General features: G+C 36.5%; 1 protein-coding gene and 1 pseudogene across 1 annotated transcript; one reads left to right on the top strand and one right to left on the bottom strand.

Moving 5' to 3' along the window:
* Positions 1–721: 721 nt before the first annotated feature.
* LOC115763949 lies at positions 722–1829 on the top strand (annotated as a pseudogene).
* Positions 1830–8051: 6222 nt separating this feature from the next.
* On the bottom strand, positions 8052–21725 carry LOC115763960 (ribonucleoside-diphosphate reductase large subunit). The gene is made up of 4 exons (XM_030706758.1): positions 21596–21725; positions 21450–21538; positions 19701–19878; positions 8052–10267 (listed from the first exon to the last, which is right to left on the bottom strand). Exons 1-4 carry the CDS (start codon positions 21645–21647, stop codon positions 8130–8132), a joined length of 2457 nt encoding a protein of 818 aa, XP_030562618.1. The 5' UTR covers positions 21648–21725; the 3' UTR covers positions 8052–8129.
* Between the last annotated feature and the right edge of the window lie 1136 nt (positions 21726–22861).

Genomic DNA, 22861 nt, shown 5'->3' with positions numbered 1-22861 from the left:
ATCAAGCTATATTGGCATCAAAATGTAATGTTTTATTTTTTCTTCTTATACTAATCACCACCTGATAATAGAGTGGGGTCCTTTATTATTTATATAAAGTCTATACACCGACATAACGGCATGGCGCTAAGACACCTAGTGTTCTTAAACCCCATTTATTTTTGGGAGACACCTTACAACGTCGAGATTTTTGTCATAAAACACGAAAATATTAAAGTAAACGAACGGTAAGAATTACACTGTTTTTTTGGTTGCCAAGACACAGCCAAATGAAAAAATTCAGACAAAGCAATATATTGCAACGTATCAAATTTTTTTAGCTGTTAATTCTTTAGTATTTCAATCATGATAGCTTATATTTTTAATGCAGCGTAAGACTATTCTTTTATTTATGGCTTCATTTAGACCATTGGATAAAAGCACGCACAATTGTAACAGTCTGGTACATCCATTCAAATATCAAAGAAGGTTATAAAAACTGACGAGAAAGGGTTGCAGGCGCGATGTAAAGTGTTCATGGACTTTGTTGATACTTTTAAGGATTAACTAAAGATTTTTCTCTAATTGTAATTTACTAAGAAAAGATAGAATATTTTAAAGGAATAATACGAGCCAAATAATTTTTGGTACTTGAAGGAAAAACTGTTAGAAGCGCCGGTGTTATCAACTTATGACTATGACTGACCTTTCTTCGTTCTTCTTATTAAATAGGGGGACGGCATCTGCATTTGCAGATAAATTAAAACCATTTATTGGGATTAAAAATCAGCAAAAATGAGCTTAGGCAACGCCAGGCCATTGGTCTCCGTGTACACGGAAAACAATGAGGCGATCAAGAAGAAGAACATTTGACTGCCCGAGGTATTTGGGGCGCCCATCCGTCCGGATGTGGTCAACGTGGTGCACCAGCTGATGCGTCGGAACAACCGTCAGCCCTTTGCCGTCAGCGAACTGGCAGGTCACCAGACCTCTGCCGAATCCTGGGATACTGGCCGTGCCATTGAACGTATCCTTCGTGTGCGTGGTGGCGGTACTCATCGTTCCGGCCAGGACGCCTTTGGCAACATGTGCCGTGGTGGTCGCATGTTCGCACCAACCAAGACCTTCCGTCGCTGGCACCGCATGGTGAATGTAAACCAGCGCCATTATGCTCTGGTGTCGGCTATTGCTGCCTCCGGTGTGCCAGCGCTAGTGCAGTCTAAGGGACACGTTATCGCCGCATTGCCCGTAGTGGCCCACTTGTTGTCTACCACAAGGATGAGGGTCTGCGCAAGGCGTTCCGCAAAATTTCCGAAATTGGCTCCAGGCGGTCATGTTGGTCGTTTTGTCATCTGGACAGAGTCGGCATTCTCGCACCTGAACGATCTGTTCGGCACCTGCAAAAAGCCATCCACTCTGAAGAAGGGCTACAATCTGCCCCAGCCTAAGATGGGCAAGACAGATCTGTCGCGCCTCTTGAAATCCGAGGAGATCCGTAAAGTGCTGCGTGATCCACGCAGGCATGTGTTCCGTCGCGTGCGCTGCTTCAATCCCTTATCCAATGTGCGTCAACTGATCAAGTTGAACCCATATGCTGAGGTACTCAAGCGTCGTGCCACCTTGGCCGCTGAGAAGCGTACTGTGGCCAAGGTATTGGCCAAGGCTAAGAAACAGAACGTCAAGCTGGCCAAGTCGCAATTTGCCAATGTCGTCACAATAGCTGCTGCCAATCGCGCTAAGCTGTTGGCCACTCGCAAGAAGAAGGTTGCCGCCAAGAAACCAGCGGCCAAGAAGTAACTGATTTACTTTCCACGTAATAGCCGACTACAAAACACACTCTTTTTATATAATAAACATTAAAAGTTGTATGAATTTTATTCATAATACAGTGCGAAAAAAAAAAGTTAACAATCAGCTGCATTGTGATGCAACCAATTTGGGATTTGAAGCAGTATTGTGACAAAGGAAACAAGATGGCAAATGGCATACCATATTCTAATTTTCCAAGCATAAAACGGAAGCAGAAGCGAAATACCAGAGTTTTGAGCTGGAGACTTTAGCATTTATATATGCACTGGGTAGATTTTGGATATATTTACAGGGAACGCATATCAAAATTTTGACAGACTAAAACTCTTTGACTTTGTATGATGGTATATCTTAACCCGAGAATTGTGAGGTGCAAGAATTTGACTAAAGACTAAAGAAAAAGAACCACAAGTTATGAAATTGTTTGAAAAAGGCGAGGTTAAATTATTTGACATGAGGAATATAGTAGTGTATCGGAAGACTAATGAAAAAAGAATATTAATTTATGTTCCTGAAAGAATGGAGGACCACATTTTGCATAAATACGATGACGAACTAGATTATATTGGAAGAGACCAAATGTTAGACGCCATTGTGAAATCAAAGTTATGATATTGAAAATCATTTTTCAATAAAAATCATTTCAATAGTACAGCAAAGAATTATGTATTTGCAGTAGTAGATGGTTTTACAAAATTAGTTCGACTGTATAAGACAAAAACAACAAATAGCTGTGAGGTTATAAGCTCATTAAAAGATTATTTTTGATCATATAGCAGGCCGTATAATATCTGTTCGGGGAGCTGTTTTACATCGGCAGATTTCGAAGAATTTTTACGCGAAGCAATGTAAAATATTTAAGTCAAATGCATATATATATTCTATTTTAGAAGCTATATGTCAAGTTTGGTGACTCTAGCTCTTATTATTTACCAAAATTTTTATCGATTGTTTGGAAACGGAGTAAGTTATCGGAAACAAACTCGATCTGCGCGGGAACTAGGAGCATCTACATCTAATATTTCAAGTCTCTAGCTCTTATAGGTTCTGAGAACCTTGCGCTCATACATACGGACGGACGGGCGGACAGACAGACGGACATGGCTAGATCGACTCGGCTATTGGTGCTGATCAAGAATATATATACTTTATGCGGTCGGAGATGCTTCCTTCTGGCTGTTACATATATTTGGATTTTGCACAAATACAATATACCCTTATACCATTTTTAATGAGTACATATATTTTAGCTGTAGGTCCTCCTAGTGCCTACGCAACCTACGCGGTTGTTTCCGATAATCGATAACTTACTCCGTTTCCAAGCAATCGATAAAAATCGATATCGAAATTCTGTTTTTTGGAAAATTTTGGTAAATAATAAAGCTAGAGTCACCAAACTTGACATATAGCTTCTAAAATAGAATATATATATGCATTTGATGTTGGAAGAAGAGGGTTCAGGGAACCTCTTACTTATTTATAATAAAACAATATATGTTACCCATCAAACGAAACTCAAGTAATGTAAGAAATTTGTATGTATCGAAACAAAGCAAAGACTAAATCAGAAAATAATTGAGAAAAAGCTAAGAAACCAAAATCAATAAATTAAAACAGAAGGACTTCCAAAATTCATAATTCTATATTTTTTATGCTTGGTGGAACAATTTAACAAAAAAAAATTGGACAAACGACTTTAAATACTGAACCGGAGAAAAATAAAAATAAACAACTTAGAGATTCTGTCTAGAGCTCCCGACTAGGGGATACGCTGAACCCTCTTATTCCAACACCAAATGTAGCTCGCGCTACGTGCTCGTTTGAAGTAATAAAGATACATTTAAAAAAAATGTTTCCTTGGCAGATTTCAAACTTTCAACTAACAGCACTACTTGCCGCCGTCTTCACTCAACAGCAACACCAGCCAAAAAAAAAACCGTTTCTCCGGTAGGGCTTGAACTCGCGAGCGACCATACCACATGCCACAGCCTCGACTCAACAGACACTCCAATAGTTAAGTCTCAGTTAGAAATAAACGAATTTAAATATCAGCATAGAAAACAATACAACCGCAATTACAATGTTGTTTATAGAATTCAAAGCAGACGCGCATTAATGTATGTGTGTACATAAATACAGAAATTCTTGGAATTCGCGTCGCAAACACGGGCGCAGTCAAAATACTGAAAAAGAAATCAAAAACCGATCTTAATGAAATTTTCTACAGTATATCTTATTGTACCATACAATATTTGTGTATTCTCAAAAGTCAATTGCATTTAAATTGTGGTTTAAATTGGTTGGCAATACAAGTTGGATTATTAACTTAATTTATAGCTCTGGGGTGGCAGCTGGGAGGTGACGATAGGTATGAAATGAAAGATACTTGAAATATCTATAACATTCTAGAAGCAACATATTGTGTTTGGTGGCTCTAGCTCTTATTGTTTACCCAATTCGCTCAAAAGACAGGATGTCGATATCGATTTTTATCGATTGCCTGGAATCGGAGTAAGTTATCGATTATTGGAAACAAACTCGATCTGCGCAGGTACTAGAAGGACCTACAGCTAGTCAAGACTCTAGCTCTTATAGGTCCTTGCGGTCATACATACGGACAGACGGACATGCCTAGATCGACTCGGCTATTGATGGTGATCAGGAATATATATTTTTCCGCCTGTCATATACATTTACATTTTGTACAAATATATATATAATATACCCTTTATAACCATTTTTAATGGATTCAGGTAAATAATTGAATAATATAACACGATAGTTAAAATTAAGCTTAACAAAAAAGGGAAAAGGAATAACATAATACAATAACAATGACAAGGAAGGGGAATAAGAGAGGAAAGCATGAGCAGAAGGAAGACGAAAGCCGGAGTTCAATGACAGTGATAAAAAAAATGGCTGTACAAATTCCAGAGTGGGTGTGCGATGGATTCACCAACGTTCCAAGGAAAAGTTAAAAACGTTCAACCGTGGGTTCGGGCTGCGTGAGCAAAGGAGGGTCGAAGATTTGCGACGACGATTGGCAAACTTCATTTTCGGCTGTTCGCATACCAATGAAATATGGACTAAGCTAGGAATATGGACCAAGCTAGAAACCAAATACCCGCGGCCCCGGAGCCTAAAGCCCAGGTCGAACTAACCGGATGGGACAGACCTTCCAAATCCGATTCGGATTCTGGTTTAAGTTTATATTGCCTGCTCGAGATACCAAATACCTACAGATTCAAGGTCCGCAACACGGACGGTAAAAGTAATAAGTCGGGAACTTCTCGCCCCGTCGAAGGAACCCCAACGGGGTCCACCCGCCGACCAACGGAAGCAAGGAGGCATGACATGCATATCCTCATATTCTCCTTCTTAGTGGCCATCTAGTTGCTGGCAATATCATACGAAATCGAATTACCAAAGGGATCAGCGAAGGAATTGAGCAGGAAGGACAAAAGCGCGGACCCAACATATTGTTTAAATGTTCGGTGGCCAGACCTCTTGTCTTTACCCAACTTCATACAGTTTGCTTTCCAATGCGAAGAAATAAAACAGCAGGGTCAGAAGTATCCTCTGGTCTCGCGACCTCGAGTAGGGTGCGGTATAAGCGCGTATCCGCGCTTTGGGCAGATCCCATAAACGAACGTAATGACCGGAGCGGTCCCGATCGGTGCCGATGCAACGAGCAGGGGCGGCCAATATGATGATCGGCCAGAATCTGAAAACATTGGATCGTAATAAACGAGCCTATAATGAACTGCTCCGGACGGGATGCATTGAGGCATCCCGAAGACCGCAAAGTGCGCTGATCGTGCTAATGATGAAGGCGAGGAAATCGCAGATGTGCATTAACTACAGGAAGCTCAACGCTCGTTCGGTACCGATGGCATACTTCGCACCTCGGATAAACCACACATTGGAGCGCCTACAACCAGCGCGTTATATTTGGATACTGGAATTGAAGCATTGTCTCTGGCAAGTCGCGATAGAGAAGAGTAACAAGCAATATCAGCATTTACGGTTCGAGCCCGGAGCTTTACCCATGGAAAGCTTACGTTTAAGTTCCACAAGTTTAAATTCCAAAGGGAATTAAAGTTCATAATGGGGACAGAAATACAACCTTACGAATTTGCCTATCTGAACGATAGAGCACTTAAGTGAGACTAATTTGGGAGAATCTCAAGGACCACGCAAAGGGGCGAGCAAACCTCAGATTTAGTGCGCCGTGGAAATAAATGGAACTGCATCAGTTTTTGGGAATGGCGCCGTGGTATCGTGCCAAATTTTGCATCGAAAGAAAGGGAAGGTGTGGTCGTGGGTTACAGAACAGCAAGCAGTGTTGGTACAACTCAAGCGCCGGAACTCAGCCCCGCTCCTTGCATGTCCAGACTTCGACAAGTTCGTATTGCAAGCGCTGCCCCTACATAAACGATTGACGCAGAGGAACGAAGAGATTCGTTTTAAGTTTAAAATCAATAATGACACCTGAAAATTTCTAAAGCAGTAAGAGTCATTAAGGGAAAGTCGAAAGCCTTACTAAAAACAGTATTGCCACTTTTCATTATTTTCTTTAAACCATTAGTGAAGTCATTTCTACGCTTCACGAGCCCGTGTTAGTGTTGAGATGTTACGATTCCCTCAAACAATATTCAATCCACGAAGACCGAATTCTATCTGTTTTAAAATTATTTATTTTTTATTTGCTAGGATCCTGTTGTCCGCACTCTTCAACTAATCATCGATATAATCTTAGTATAATATTTATGTATGACTTAATCACAAGAAAAATTTACTTATCCAACTAGAAACGTATTTAAATACCCGTATCTTTTAAATGTTGGATAACGGATAATTAAGAAGATAATAATAAACAGGGTTATCAGTTGGGATTCTTCTTTGCTTTGTGATGATGATAACTGGCATTAATATATAATCGGATTGGTGTCTTCTTTTACGTTTTAAATTCAAATTCAATAAAAATAAATATATATTGCGCTACTTTATGTCATGTCGATGCGCGCTGTGTACAAAAATTAACTAAACGAGCCATAAGTAAGCCACGGCTTGTGAGCACCCGACCTATATTAAATCATCACTGTCAACCAAAGTAATAATTTTGAGAGTAAAATTCTAAGTACTATTTTGTGGTGATTTATAGCAAAATGGGCCAAACGCAGCTCAAAAATTATGGTAATATCACAACGACAATGCACGCCAGCCAAGTAAGTTCATAAAAAGCTCTAAAACCTGAATGTCCCGATTTGCAATTCCAAAGAACGTTTACAATTACAGAAGCAGTAAGACACTATTAGTGCAATCATAATTTTATCTACAACGGCCGAAAGTAGAAACAGGGTGCACCTATTACTATGCAGTTGAAAAGCATCAACGCCCCTATCAACATCATCATATTTAAAAGGATATGGAGCGAGACGGATACTGCCGAATGAGCTCGTGTTCTTCTTCAAATTGGGCCTCGGCAAATGTGTCTATGTTCGCCCTGAAGACTATGCTGCAAAAAGTATGGCGGACCTCGATTGAGGGTTTGAAAACGCGACCTAGCAGAATATGCCATTTAAAATAACAAAGTGCTGCTTTTAACCGTAGTGTGAAAGTTGTGGGCGAAATGGCAACGAAGCAAAGGTGCTTCGTACCGACGCGTGTCGAAGGCAAATTATACCAAAGCCTAGGGGTAATAATGCGTCTTCAGAACGATTGTGATAACAAGGCAAAAAATGCATTGCGCTGTAAAATCCCCAGCAAATGGTTAAACCGTCGGCGGTCAGAATCCACCAGAAAAAGATAATAATATATTTTAAATTTGTTACCAAAAGTTTAGCATTGCATCCCCTTATTAAGACTGAATACATCTTTTTAGGTAACAGCAAAATGAATGTCCGTAGAAGGAAACTCTTGGCCCCCAACTATTAAATGTGTCAGTATGAGTAGCGTGCGTCATCGTGGGCTGTCATCCCCAGCAGCTATGCTCAACGGCACCCGGAGTGTGTACTATATTCTGCGTCAATATGCCATATTCATACCACACTTGTCAATCTCAATTTATGACAGTCTGTTCAACTATGTATAAGGGCAGAAATCATAAAATCATAAATCTAAAAGCATTGAAAATGACTACGAAAGGCATATAGCTCAAACTTGTTCAAATTTGTTAAATAGTCGAAAGTTGCTTAAAAATCAATCAATCAATAGCAAATAAAACAAGAATTTAAGAGTTTAAAGACTGAAAATTAAAATAAGTATTATTTATTATAAGAAAATTCTTATTACTTAAAGATGTAAGCGAAAGATGTGAGCAATAGGTAGTCGAAACATTATTAGGATCCACACGATAAACATGCATCCTTGTTTTCAAGGGAACAAATCATTTGTGCCATTTTACGCTCTCGTTCTATATCCGACTCGCTTGTGTTGCCCATTTCCATCGAAGCATGTTGGTCAACTAAATTCTGTCCATTTATTTCCATTACGGACACATTTTTGTCTACAGTGAATTGTATAGCATTTGCAGCTGGTTTTGTGCGCAGATAATACATTCCTGTTTTAAGGCCCGCTTTCCAGGAATAAAAGTGGATTGATGTTAATTTTCCATAGTTTGGCTCAGCAACATGAATATTAAAGGATTGACTTTGATCAATAAACGCTCCTCTATCAGCCGCCATTTTAATAGTTGACTTTACCGATATCTCCCATACGGTTTTGTACAAATCCCGGATTGCTTCGGGTATAGATTCGATGTTTTGTATAGAGCCTCGGCTTGCGATAATTTGATTTTTCATCTCATCATCCCACAAATCAAGCTCCGTTAAATCACGCAATAAATGAGGATTTACTACTTGAAACTCACCGGACAATACTCGTCTTGTATAAATGTTTGAAGTGTAGGGCTCGAACGACTCATTGTTGCCCATTATTTGCGCAGTGGATGCTGTAGGCATGGGAGCAATAAGCAAAGAGTTTCTGACACCGTGCTGTTTTATGGACCTTTTAAGATTATCCCAGTCCCAAAGATCTGTTGGTGATCTGTTCCACATATCATACTGCAAAACTCCTTTGCTTACTGGACTTCCAATATAGGTTTCATAGGGGCCATCCTTTTGGGACAATTCACAACTAGCTTCCAAAGCTCCAAAGTAAATAGTTTCAAAGATTTGTTGATTCAAAAGAGATGCTTCTTCGCTTTCATACGGATACCTCATCAAAATTAATGCATCTGCAAACCCTTGAACACCAATACCAATAGGGCGGTGCCGTAAATTGGATTTTTTTGCCTCTGGCAAAGGATAGTAGTTTATATCAATTATTTTATTCAAGTTTTTGGTAACAATTTTAGTTACTTCTTTCAGTTTTTTGAAGTCGTAAGATTTTTCGGCCGTCACAAACATGTTTAGGGCTATTGATGCTAAATTACATACAGCTATTTCGTCTGGCGCTGAATACTCTACAATTTCCGTGCATAAATTACTGCATTTTATAGTTCCAACATTTTGTTGATTGCTTTTTCTGTTACACGAGTCTTTAAAAAGCATGTAAGGGGTACCAGTCTCCACTTGAGATTCAATTATGGCAAACCAAAGAGATTGAGCTTTAACAATTCGATTCTGTCGCCCCTCTTTTTCATATTTGACATACAGTTTTTCAAAATCTTCACCCCAAACATCTTGCAGACCGGGACATTTGTGTGGGCACATCAATGACCAATCCTCGTTGGCTTCAACCCGCTTCATAAAGAGATCAGGAATCCACAAGGCATAAAATAGGTCCCGGGCCCGATGTTCCTCTTTTCCAGTATTTTTTTTAAGGTCTAAAAATTCAAACACGTCTGAGTGCCAAGGCTCCAGATAAATAGCGAATGCTCCTGGTCTTTTACCACCACCCTGATCGACATAGCGCGCCACGTTGTTAAATACTCTAAGCATTGGTACCAAGCCATTTGAAGTACCATTTGTGCCGGAAATAGAGGTGCCCTTTGCTCGAATACAATGAACATTAAGACCAATGCCTCCTGCCGATTTGGAGATCATTGCGCACTGCTCAACTGTTTTAAATATTCCTTCAATAGAATCCGATGCCATTGTTAAGAGAAAACATGATGATAATTGAGGACGATTTGTGGCAGCAGCAAAAAGCGTTGGTGATGCATGTGTAAAAAAACGTTCCGAGAGTAAATTATATGTTTCAATCGCAGAATCAATATCATCACCATGTATACCAATTGCGACACGCATTAGCATGTGCTGCGGTCGTTCCGCTATTTTGCCATTAATTTTAAGCAAATATGATCGCTCAAGTGTCTTAAATCCAAAATAATTATATCCAAAATCACGATCATAAATTATTGCAGAGTTCAATCGATCTGAATTATTTGCAACAATGTTGTAATGATATTCAGACACCATAGGTGATGTCTCATTAGTTTCCTTGTTAACGTGCTTATATAAATCTTCAAAGACATCTGAAAAGAAAAAATTGTACAAATAAGCTAAAAATCGTTCACTTTGTATTTTAAAATGATTTAAGTAACAATCGCGAATGATTAAGTGAATATGACTACAAACTCTGTATACAAGCGTGAAAACGAATCCTTTACTACTTGATATGATTACTAACCACACAACATACATATAGATTTGACAGCTAGGAGACAAATTGGTAACCATTCACTTTCTGTAGACGCTGTAGAGAGACACGACGGCATCGCTGTTTTTGATTTCTCCCCACTATGTCTCTTAGTTCTCTTAATGCTCTCTCATTAATTTTTAATAGTCACTTAAATGTATGGATGTGCAAGTGTCTGCACAAGCAAAAAGACACACAAATTAAATTTTTTCAAACGGATGTGCCTTACTTTGCCTGCCTATCTATCACAAAAACCATATGGCTCTGTAACATTTTTGCTCTCTAAGTCGTACCCAAACAAAAACGAAGTCGATGCTGTCTTATCCATATGTTGTTTGGTTAGAACAAGAGGACATCGCAAAGACGCCATTGACGGAATTGTTAGTAAAATATATTGGAAGCCATACGAGACTCTCCTTAGGAAAATGTCGTTATAGCCGTATGACACATCACCAACTTGTAACGATATTTTATTTTTGCCTATTTTTAAAATTTGTCTATAATCCTATTGAGCAGCATTGTAGCAACAACTCTAAACTCATTACATGTATGTTCTTGATTAGCAGAAACATTCAAGATCATCTAACTTTGAATGTAAATGATGCAAGTAGAACAGTGCAAAAACAGCATGGTTCCAGCCGCCGAAAAATAGTCATTGTTATAACAATTTTAGTAAGAATAATAAATAATAATATTCAACAGGTAAATATATAATTTTTTTTATAGAAATTTTAGCTCTAAGAAATTGGAAGAAATAGATAGGAAAAAATTAAGAAGTTGGCTACCTAAAGACATTAGCAATTCAAATGATTGAAAATTAATTTTATCTAAAACAACAAAAGATACTGTACAGACGGTACAAGGAACTATAAGGCGGTGAATAATATCCAAAATATGTATATATCTAATATATATAAAAATTACTCAACACCATGAAAGTCAATTAGCACACACATTAGTACAAATTTGTATAATATAATTAAGATGTTGCTTAGGTATCAACAGAAGAATTGATTTATAATTAAGTGATAAATATAGTGTGATGGTAAAGATACAAAATGCGACCAAAACAGACTTTTGAGAGTCATATTAAGACTAGGTTACTCCCTATCTAAATAACGCCTAGAATAACTTTAAACGGCGAATTTTATTTTACCTGAGTATCAGTATAGTAAGGCGCAGTAGACTTTACCGGCAATTAATACCGCGCCACCCTCACAAATAGGTCAAACAATTCCCAATTATATATGGTTGAACTGCCGAATATGCGAGTGTCAGAATTAAAGCAAGTGCTGCCTATAAAAGGATAGACCTCGACATTCTGATGAAGAATAGTTCCTAGAGAGTTATTTAAGCCAGTGCTGGTGGGTGAATATTAAAAAGAAACTTACACTGAACCGTCTTATTCCAACACCAAATTCATTTCGCGAAATCCGATCGCTTGAAGTAATAAAGATAAATTTAAGAAAAAAGTTCTCTTGGCAGGGTCCAAACTCGCAACTAACCTCATTACTTGCTGACGAGTCTACTCAACAGCAACACCAGCAAAAAAAAAACAGGTTTTCCAGTAGTTCTCGAACTCGCAACAGACCGCGCCACATGCTATGCCTCTACTCAACAGCGATACCAATAATTGTGTATGATTGAGGAAAAAACGAATTAAAATAGCAGCAAGAAAAACAATCGCAATTGCAACTCTGTTGATAGACTTCGAAGCAGACGCGCATGAATTTGCGCTAGCTGCCCCATTTGGTTTTTTCTTTACCGATCATAATGAAATTTTCTTCAGTATATTTTTTTGTACCATAGAATATTTGTGTATTCTCAAATAGTCAATTAAATTGTCTCTTATTTGGTGTCAGCATAATTTGGTTTTTTTACTTGATTTATAGCTATAAGGTATAAGCGGGGAGTTAGTGATAGCTATCAAATTAAAGACACTTGATGTACATAAACTAGTATAGAAGCAACAAATAAATTTGGTGACCCTAGTTCTTATTATTTACCAAAATTGCTCAAAAAACAGTATTTTGATATCGATTTCTATCAATTGCTTGGAAAAGGGGAAAGTTATCGAATATTGGAAACAATCTCGATCTGTGCAGGCACTAGGAGGCCCTACACCCAAAATTTCAGTCTATAACTCTTATAGGTTCTGACTTCCTTGCGTTCATACATACATACATATCTAGATCAACTCTGCTATTGATGCTGAAGAACATACATATATACTTTATGGGGTCGGAGATGCTTCCTTCTGCCTGTTACATACATGTGCACAAATACATAATACCTCTTTTACCCTCTCTCTTTCAATGGGTTCAGGGTATAAAAACCAACCTTCTATTATGTATCTCTATCACTAGAATTAACCAGCGACACATGTAAATTCTACGTGGGTCAAATATTTGAGTGTCAATATTAAATAATTTATTCTTTGTAAACTTAATTTGTTATTATTAATACAAAAAAAAAAAAAAAAATATACAATCTTTTAAAATTTACCATACTGTCTAGGCAGAAAACTTATTTACTTATTACTTACTTTACTTATTTACTTAATTAGGCTAACCGTCGCACCCACATTGACCACTAGGCTAAATAATTGGTTTACCCCTGCCCTAATGTGGAGGATTCCTCCTTTGTTGGCTGGTCGCAATTGTCTCTAATTTGAAGGCTCAGCACATGTATTAGGGAACGTCACTGCCAGACCATTGTCGAGCTAAGTCGCCACCCCTTCAAGCAATCAAAAGCCCTCCAGTACGGGTTCTGAGGCTGCGAATAGGTGGCTGCCAGTCACTTGGATCGTAGCTCATTTCTCCTAGAAAGTAGCAATTCATCACGACCTCAAGTCTGGTCAACACGGTCTGCAGCTACTAGTGGTTTTATTTGAAAGCTGCCTCACTTTACCTCGCGGTTGTGTGAACGCAAATTCGCTATTTACTGGAAATTTATGAATTGGGGATATTTTCAGCGACCGAACAACCGTTGCGTAAACAAATAGAGAGTGAAATATATGACACCCTCCACAAATTGTTATAGTCGTATAAACTAGGCCACAAAAATTAACGCGATGCAGTGCAAATTTGGGTTTATAGTCGATGTTTTCGCATTTAAAGCAGAGTGTCTAAGGATACGCACAAGTGATTGTGGGCCTCTATAAAAATTAGGTTGATGAAGATTTCCAATATAGTTTTTCAGAAGACTGAGATTCGTATTGATATAGGAGCCCTAGTTAGGCACTCATTTACTCGCAACAACTTAAAGGGAATCAACCTCTGATGACTGGGACCTAACTCATCGTTGAATTTTTAGATAAAACGAAAAATTAAAGCCAACACTGATGCCCATATATTTGAATGCGAGGCAAAAGCCTGACAATTCACTCTTCAAACGACACGCCAACCGACTGGTTTCTTGCTCTTTAATGGCCGCAGGGGTAAACGCCGAAGTTGCGGATTGTTAATTCTGACATGAACAGTAATTACAGTCGCCCGGCTGTTTTTAGAAAGGCTGGTCGATGGAGCTCTGCGTCGAAATAAACTACTTATGATCTACGATAGTATTTTTGCTTAATTCATGATATGCACGCATTATCTGATTGATATTACCTTAGATACTATTGCTAAAATGTAAAGGCTAAGTAAGAAACAAAATAGTTTTATAACTTGTGCAATAACTATATTCATAAAATAGCCCACGTAAAATGATATTACTTTTATTTTCGACAGTGTAAACTGAAGCGAAGTTTTTGTATCAGCTAATGGCGAGGAAACGCCGATGTTTGTTTGTCTGAATTATTAATGCATGAGAACATCATCACATATATATATATACTACATATATAAGGATGTTTGTGCTTTCGCTGAAGCCAGCTGATGATGGAAAGGTCCAGATATGCTAAGGTTTTGATTTTCCTTCATTGTTAGTTGGGAAATAATTAAAAGAAATTACATGAATATGAGGATCGAATTAAAAAAACATTAATTTTCTACCAAGCCAACCTCCGTACAAAACAAAATGAAGTGAATACAAATTTGGGGTTGATTCTGGTCAGCAGAAGAAAACTAAAAATTAGTGTCAACAGCAGTAAACGCTACAGCAATGAATAGCAACACATCCAAATATGCGTTGATGTGTGTATATTGACATACATACATGCAACCATAATTAAAAGAAATTAAAAAAATTAAAGGAAATTACATGAATATGAGGATCGAATTAAAAAAACCCCAATTTTCTACCAAGCCAACCTCAGTACAAAAAAAAAATAAATGAATACAAAATTGGAGTTGATTTTGGTCAGCAGAAGAAAACTAAAAATTAGTGTCAACGGCAGTAAACGCTACAGCAATGAATAGCAACACATCCAAATATGCGTTGATGTGTGTATATTGACATACATACATGCAAACATAATTAAAAGAAATTAAAACAAGTAAGAGGTTCTAGTCGGGAGCTCCCGACTACGGGAAACCCTGAACCCTCTTATTCCAACACCAAATAAATTAATAAAAAAAAGTTCCCTTGGCAGGGCTCGAATTTGCAACTGACCGCATTACTTACTGTCGACTCTACTCAACAGCCACACCACTTGCTATGCCTCTACTCAGCAGCCACACCAACAATTAAGTACTTATGATAAAAAAAAGGAACTAAAATAAGATTACAAAAAAAAAGATGCAATTACCATGCTATTAGAATGCGAAGCAGACGCGCATGAATGTGTGTGTATACATGTATACAGAAATTCTTAAAGCTGCTGCCCCATTCAATTGCGCAATTGCATATAACTTTGGTTTTTCTTAACCGATCTTTATGAAATTTTCTATAGTATATCTTATTGTACCATAGAATATTTGTGTATTCTGAAAAAATCAATTGCATTTAAATTGTGGTTTAAATTGGTTGGCAATAAAAGTGGGGTGGTAGCGGGGAGGTGGCGATAGGTATGAAATGAAAGATACTTGATATACCTATAATATTCTAGAAGCAACATATCATGTTTGGTGGCTCTAGCTCATATTATTTACCCAATTTGCTAAAAAAAAAACAGGATGTCGATATCGATTTTTATCGATTGCTTGGAAACGGAGTAAGTTATCGATTATCGGAAACAAATTCGATCTGCGCGGGAACTAGGAGAATCTACATCTAAAATTTCAAGTCTCTAGCTCTTATAGGTTCTGAGATTCTTTGACTCATACATACGGACGGACGGACGGACGGGCAGACAGACGGATATGGTTAGATCGACTCGGCTATTGATGCTGATCACGAATATTTATACTCTATGGGGATCTCGGAGATGCTTCCTTCTGCCTGTTATATACATTTGGATTTTGCACAAATCAATATACCCATATACCCATTTTTAATGGGTTCAGGGTATAAAAATTAAAAGAAATTACATGAATATGAGGATCGAATTAAAAAAACCCCAATTTTCTACCAAGCCAACCTCAGTACAAAAAAAAAATAAGTGAATACAAATTTGGGTTGATTCTGGTCAGCAAAAGAAAACTAAAAATTAGTGACAACGGCAGTAAACGCTACAGCAATGAATAGCAACACATCCAAATATGCGTTGATGTGTGTATATTGACATACATACATGCAAACATAATTGGTTGAACGGCACAGCTGGCCGGACTGGCAAATAAAACACCTCCATCGGTCGGTGATGCTATTTAGAAATTTGTATTCTTTAACTAGGCTTTTAGCATATAATTCTATTATCTATTGTATAACCTATTGAATAATGAGGAAGACACTCGTTTTGTCGACCTTTAATAAATAAATAAATAAATAAAATAAATAAATAAATAAATGCGAAGCTGAGAGTACATTCTATGTTAAGCGTTTTCGTTCAAGCCGTACCAATGCTGCACTCTTTTGGAACATCGAAAATGTAAGGATATATTCGGATAGTCAAAGATTTAATACTTTTGTAGATTTTTCCTTTTGGCAGATATGTGTCAATAGTAAAGCTATTAAATAAAAAGGTTTCCATACCAGAAGTTACTTTTTGATCAATCGGTCCTATAATAGCTATGTAATATAGTTGCCCGATTTTGATATGATGTTCAATATATGAAGGGAGCGCATAGTAAAACTAAAATATAACAAGTTTGGTCAATATGTCTTGTGTTTCAAGACTGAAATGAATTGTTATATAATAACTTTTTTTTGACTTATCCTCTCCCCTATGGCAAATATTTGATATAGCAGTCCGATGTTCATAAGATTTGATATGTATGTGAGGAGCCTAGTGAAAGAAATAAATGCCGAGTTGGGTCAAGATATCTTGATTAGCAAAAAGTTTTCCATACCTTTAACCGATCATTTTTATGGCATTTATTTGATATAGTGGGCCGAACCGACCGGTTCCGACATATTTACTGTCTGCAATATAAATGATAGCTTTAAGTCTGGGAGACTAGTTCGGGCAGAAACAGACTCATACACGGCTATATTAATTCGGCTGTTGATGCTGATCTAGATTATATATAACGAATAAAACTAATGAAGAGATACTTACAATATTTGTAAGTTATTATCATTTGTCGTTTTGTCAACAGCGAACGTTAAAAACTAACTGTAAACACACCTAGTATAAATGCAGAAGAACATTTAAGTGAACTGTCCCTACTAACCCCTTTTTCAATATCTCAATAAAAATAACCAGCCAATTTTATCGCAATAGTGGCTAGGAATGCGAAGAGGACGAGCTGCAAAAAAACATCAGACATTGTGCAATGCCTCAGATTCTGGAGGTACAACCAGCGAGTTGACTCATGGGGGAAGTCAGTAGAGAAAATATTTAAAATATATGAAAGCTAACTAAATTCTCCATTATTTTTCGCCATTTCGCATACTGATTGTACTAAGATTATCGGCAAAGCCGCACTTAACTTTTGTTAAATAGCAACACTATCCAGAGAGATTGTACAATGCAGGTTTAGTAGTATAACAGTTAACAATCAACAGATTTCAAAGATTCTTTCAAATTAGCAATAAGCAATAAGGAAAATAGATATGCCAATCTGGCATCATAAACCATTCACTTTTTCAATACACACACCTTTTTAATAAACAACAAAAAGTTTGCTAAAAGGTGTTCTAAACAATGCTATGCAATAGCCGATGAGAATAAAATACATTCCAGTAGAAAGTTTAGACCAGGCTTACAATCTTGCCCATAATTAGAAATGGGAAACGTAGAAAAAACAATGGGAGAAACTGAAAAGATCGCATATTACGCAAATATCGATATTTTTGGCAATGCAAAAAGAAAAATACAATTTTTTGTATTGACAGAACGAAACAAATACAAATTTAAAAAATTAAACATTATACATTATACATATATTAATATACACGAAAATCATTTTACATTTTAAACAATTAAGAGGCTCAGGTCGGGAGCTCTGACTAGGTGATACCACTAACCATACAACCTTTAGACTGGATAACCAGCGTAAATGATGGGGCCAAGCATTTTATACGCGGCTAGTCCCAAGTCGCCTTCGTTTCGAAATTCAGAAATCACAAAAACTTAAAATCCTGTCAAATTTGCAAGTGAAAGGCAGAAAAGGCACCAACTTTCACACAAGCGCATAAATGCCAAATCTGAATCTAGTCTATTCAAAGTGTTAATCTTCCCCCATAGATTAAACAGAAGAAATAAAGAGCCAAATAAAATATTGAAAAACCGAAGGCATTATTTGACCATCGTGATCCCATAAAGTTCTCCTCTAAAAAACGAAGACGCATCAAGTCAGAAAAATGTTTGCATGACAATTGACTATAGAAAATTAAACGATATTATTAAAAATATATATTATTTTCTGTATGTCAAAGTTTTTGTTACTGTTCTTCTTAGGTAATAAATATACATATTTATATACAAATGTGAGGTTTGTGTGGAATTCGTGTTAACAAGAGGAATTATAATTCTATATTAAAAAGAGTGGGAAATAATAACGGACAATATCAATTAAATCAAAATGACACGTGGAATGCATTTATCGGAAGCGGGGTTTCATAAGCGGCTTGCTGGAAGCCGACACCACAATTGCAGAAATCTCTAAGAGTAAATCAGCATAGAAATACGATTTCCAACTTTCTCAAGAATGTCGATAGTTACGGTAATATGAACTGCTGCGGTCTGATAAATGAGCTGTGTAAACGGGAAATCTCACGACCTGTGATTCAACAGGCATATCTTGTATGGAGATCAGACGTCATTTAAATCTTAACATACATCGAAGTTTTAGTAGAAAAAAAAAAACTTTTTATATCTCTCGAGAGCCTGTACCCAAGCCAATGAAACGTCACATATGTATGTGCCCGTTTGGCATTTGGTGAAAACTATAAATTTTGTACCCATGAATTCCAGAAAGTAATTTTTTTGGTAAAAAGAAAGAATCAACTTGGATGGCTCAGACGGTAGCCATAACTATATTTATATTAATAAAAATAAGTTAAAAGGATTCTGACGGGATTTCATCCATTACTTTTAGTTTGAGAGCCCGACGCTTAGACATCAGACGTCATTTAAATCTTAAAATACATCGAAGTTTTAGTAGAAAAAAAAAAGTTTTATATGCTTCTTGAGGGCCTGTACCCAAGCTAATGAAACGTCACATATGTATGTGCCCGTTTGGCATTTGGTGAAAACTATAAATTTTGTACCCATGAATTCCAGAAAGTAATTTTTTTGGTAAAAAGAAAGATCAATTTGGATGGCTCAGACGGTAGTCATAACTATATTTATATTAATAAAAATAAGTAAAAAGGATTCTGACGGGATTTCATCCATTACTTTTAGTTTGAGAGCCCGACGCTTATACATCTAAGTAATTCAACCTCCAGTCGTCACGTTTGGAAATTTCACATATGTATGTACATAAGTGCGTCCCCTTTTTAAAACCCCTCTCTATGTAAACTTTAGTAAATTTTTTAAAACTTTAAAGTTCTGATCATTCACCAATCTGTTAGGTAGTCCGTATGGTATTACTATTTGTAACCGTAATATTTTAAAATGTGTAAAAGTCTAAAACATTTTGCTTATATTTAAATTAACTTTTTTAAATTTTATCGAGTTAACGATTTAAGCCCCTAGATCACAGTCTTATCGAACTTTGTACGTGAGCATTAGATATTCAAAGATTCTTTAAGCAAGGCAGAAAAAATAATTTTGTGCGCGTGTGTACAAATATTCTTAAGAACGATATGACAGAAATCTAGTTTGTATATACAATTACCTGAAAAAACTTTCCTTGTTTCCTTGTGAAGATTGGAAACTGCAATTCTGGCAGCTAGTAGTGCATAGTCTGCATGATGGGTTGTTAAGCTGGCTGCTATCTCCGCTGCTAAATTATCCAGCTCCTGTGTTGTCACACCACAGTACAGCCCGTTTATGACTTTAAGAGTAATTGAAACCTAATTAAAAAGATTTAATATTCTTAAACATGAACTTATTCAATATGGAATATAGATAAAGGTAAAATGCTCTAGTCGCGAATAACCGACTAGGAAACCCTTAACCCATCGCCAAACTGGAGTAACAAATAAAGCTCGTTTCCCTTTATATACAAAAAATATACGGTAACGCGCAAGTAACACCGAACGACCTTTGCGGCACTGCAGATATTAATTAACAATATTTATACCGTTTTATACCCTTGAAGACATTTTCCGTACATTTTGCAAATATGTGACGATAGTTAAGCTTTTAAAAGCTAAGTTTGATAAAGATATCTTTATTAAAAAATTAGTTATGCTGTCGAGAACATACTTCTGACAGACCATTCATATGACAGCTATATGATATAGATACAGCCTTCTAGAGAAAGACGGGCCCTTGGAATGTTTCAAGACGATATTTTTAAAACTTTACATATAAATATAAACAGATAAACAGGCATGGCTATACCAACTCGGCTGATAAAGAAAAAGAAAACGATTGGAATTATACCAATCGTCGAAAGGTATTGGTAAGCTGCGTATTGATGACGAAAGAGGTTTACTTGGACATTCTAAAGAATGAATTGTCAAGGAGCGCAATAAAGTTTGGCTGTATAGACCCCCAAAACCCCAGTAAACAGAGCTTTATGAGGACAACGACCCCAAACACAAATCGTTTTTGTGCAGGAATTGGCTACTGTATAATTGCAGCAATGTCATTGACACACCCCTGCCCTGAGTCCTGACTTAAGCCCAATTGAAAATTTGTGTTCTTTCATAAAGAAGCGCGTGGGAAAATGGAGCCCAACTAATAAAAACGCTCTCGTCATGGCCATTCAAGAAAAATAGATAAAAATAAACGAAATGTATGATATGCAATCAATGTTTTGTCGTCTGCGGGCTGTAATGGATGCTAATGGCCAATATACAATATATTTAGTTATGTATATAGTAATAGTTTGCATTATGCAAAGAATTAATTGACAGTGTATTCTCTAAAATTTCAAGTCTCTAGCTCTTAGAGGTTCTGAGATCCTTGCGTTCATACATACCGACGGACGGACAGACAGACGGACATGCCTAGATCGACTCGGCTATTGATGCTGATCAAGAATATATATACTTTATGGGGACGGAGATGCTTCCTTCTGCCTGTTACATACATTTGCTTTTGCACACATAGAATATACCCTTTTTACCCATTTTCAATGGGTTCAGGGTATAAAAATGAATTTGTGTGCTGTTTTTCATTTTGCAAACAATTACTTGACAAACTGTATACAGTTTATGGGGTCGGATGTATATTCTTCTATGCGATGCATATTAATGACAAATTTATAATACCTTCTACAAGGGTATAAACGGAATAACTCAAAAGAATAGCACTATGTGTAATAGATAGATTTGACTTATCTTTGCATCAAAGACATATTTTTTTTAATATTATGGGAGCCCAGGTTTCTCCCTTTACCAATTTCTTAAGTAAATTAATTTGAAATTTATGTTTGTAGTTCCATAGTTATATCATGTGAAACTTAAATACTTACAGGATCAACAAAGTCCATATTTAGATTATAACATAGCTTCTGTACTCTAGATGTAATTTTATCAAAATGAATTTCTTCCTTCCTTCCATCTAAATAATAGAATGTATGTTATTACCCATGCACAAATAAATGTGCAATTTATTCACCTCTTTTAATAACATATAATTTTTCGGGCTTTAGGGACTTTGATTTCATCATTTTAAGTATACACCGTTTTAGAAATCCAAATCGACTTGCTTATTACACAAAAAATGGCGCCAAAATTTCCTGTTGTGCTAATTTACACCTTTCGATAAATGCAAAATTATTAAACGATAAAAATTGATGCTTGAGATATATGTTGGGCTGTTTCAACAACTCCTGGAAAGAGTCAAGATAGCGATCAGAAAACTACTCACCTTTATACATGAACAATTATTATTGCTGAATATACTTCTATTTCAGCAAGAGAATATCAAATTTATAATTCTAATGATTTCCACAAATAGCTATAATAATTTACATATGATATATTAAAAACAAAATGAAATTACTGCAAAATATGCATTTGAAATATATTTTGCTTCTTCAATTTCTTTAAGTCAAGTGCCATTTTAAATAAATGTAAGTTAGATACATTAACATATACGCAAATCTTTGGTATGGAAAGTACAGACGATAAAACGAGCAGCAATACTATAAAAAAAAAAAAATTAATACCACACCAAACAATATGCTGTTTATGGATTGCCAGCTGGAGGAAAGTTATCGATAGATTCGAGGTGTGCGCAACTATCGTAGCCACCAATCCCTTAGCGTGACTCTGGATTTTTGAAAGGGAGAGCGGTTTTTGTTGTTGGGAAGAAGAAAAAAGTAAGAAAAGAAAAGATCCAGAGTTAAGTGCAGGCCGAATCCATAAAAAAAAAAACATCTTAAATCATAGAAAAGGCGAATTTCCGGTAATTTAAAAAAAAATATATATACATTTAATTTAAATGAACTAAAGAATGCAAAATAAATATAAATATGTTCAAATAAATATATTAGTGTCGCTAAAGGTAAAGTCCAACAATACGGGAGGTGCCGCAGGCAAGGATTAGGTCACCAGAGGAGCGGATTGGCCACCATCTCTGGGTGGCCTCAGGTTTTTGTTTTATAGCTTTAAATAATCAAAATTGATCCAAAAAATTAAAAAAAATAGCAGTCGAATAATTAAAATAAATTGAGCATTACTTTATATAATTTTAATTATTTTTATTATAATAATTTATATTATTTATTATTAATTATAAGAGAGCACTATTATTTATAGGTAGCGGCTACTCTCAGGCGGCAACGATATGCAATAATTCACTGATCATAATTTTCTTTTATGATAAACTTAAATTAATATATTCGTCCTTGGTGTAAGTGTCGTCATGCAGTTAACGCAT

The sequence above is a fragment of the Drosophila novamexicana genome, unplaced genomic scaffold (assembly GCF_003285875.2).
Source record: "Drosophila novamexicana strain 15010-1031.04,08,12 unplaced genomic scaffold, DnovRS2.1 tig00000796-arrow-arrow-pilon, whole genome shotgun sequence".
NCBI classification, from domain to species: Eukaryota; Metazoa; Arthropoda; class Insecta; order Diptera; family Drosophilidae; genus Drosophila; species Drosophila novamexicana.
The sequence above is the reverse complement of the archived record's forward strand: the minus strand, read 5'-3'. Positions and strand labels throughout refer to the sequence as shown.

Coding starts and splice junctions, on each gene's coding strand:
- LOC115763960 (XM_030706758.1), bottom strand. CDS start 21,647: ATGATGAAATCAAAGTCCCTAAAGCCCGAAAAATTATATGTTATTAAA. Junction 21,539..21,595: donor ATTATATGTTATTAAAAGAG/GTGAATAAATTG, acceptor TCTATTATTTAG/ATGGAAGGAAGGAAGAAATT. Junction 10,268..19,700: donor AACAAGGAAAGTTTTTTCAG/GTAATTGTATAT, acceptor TTTTCTTTTCAG/ATGTCTTTGAAGATTTATAT.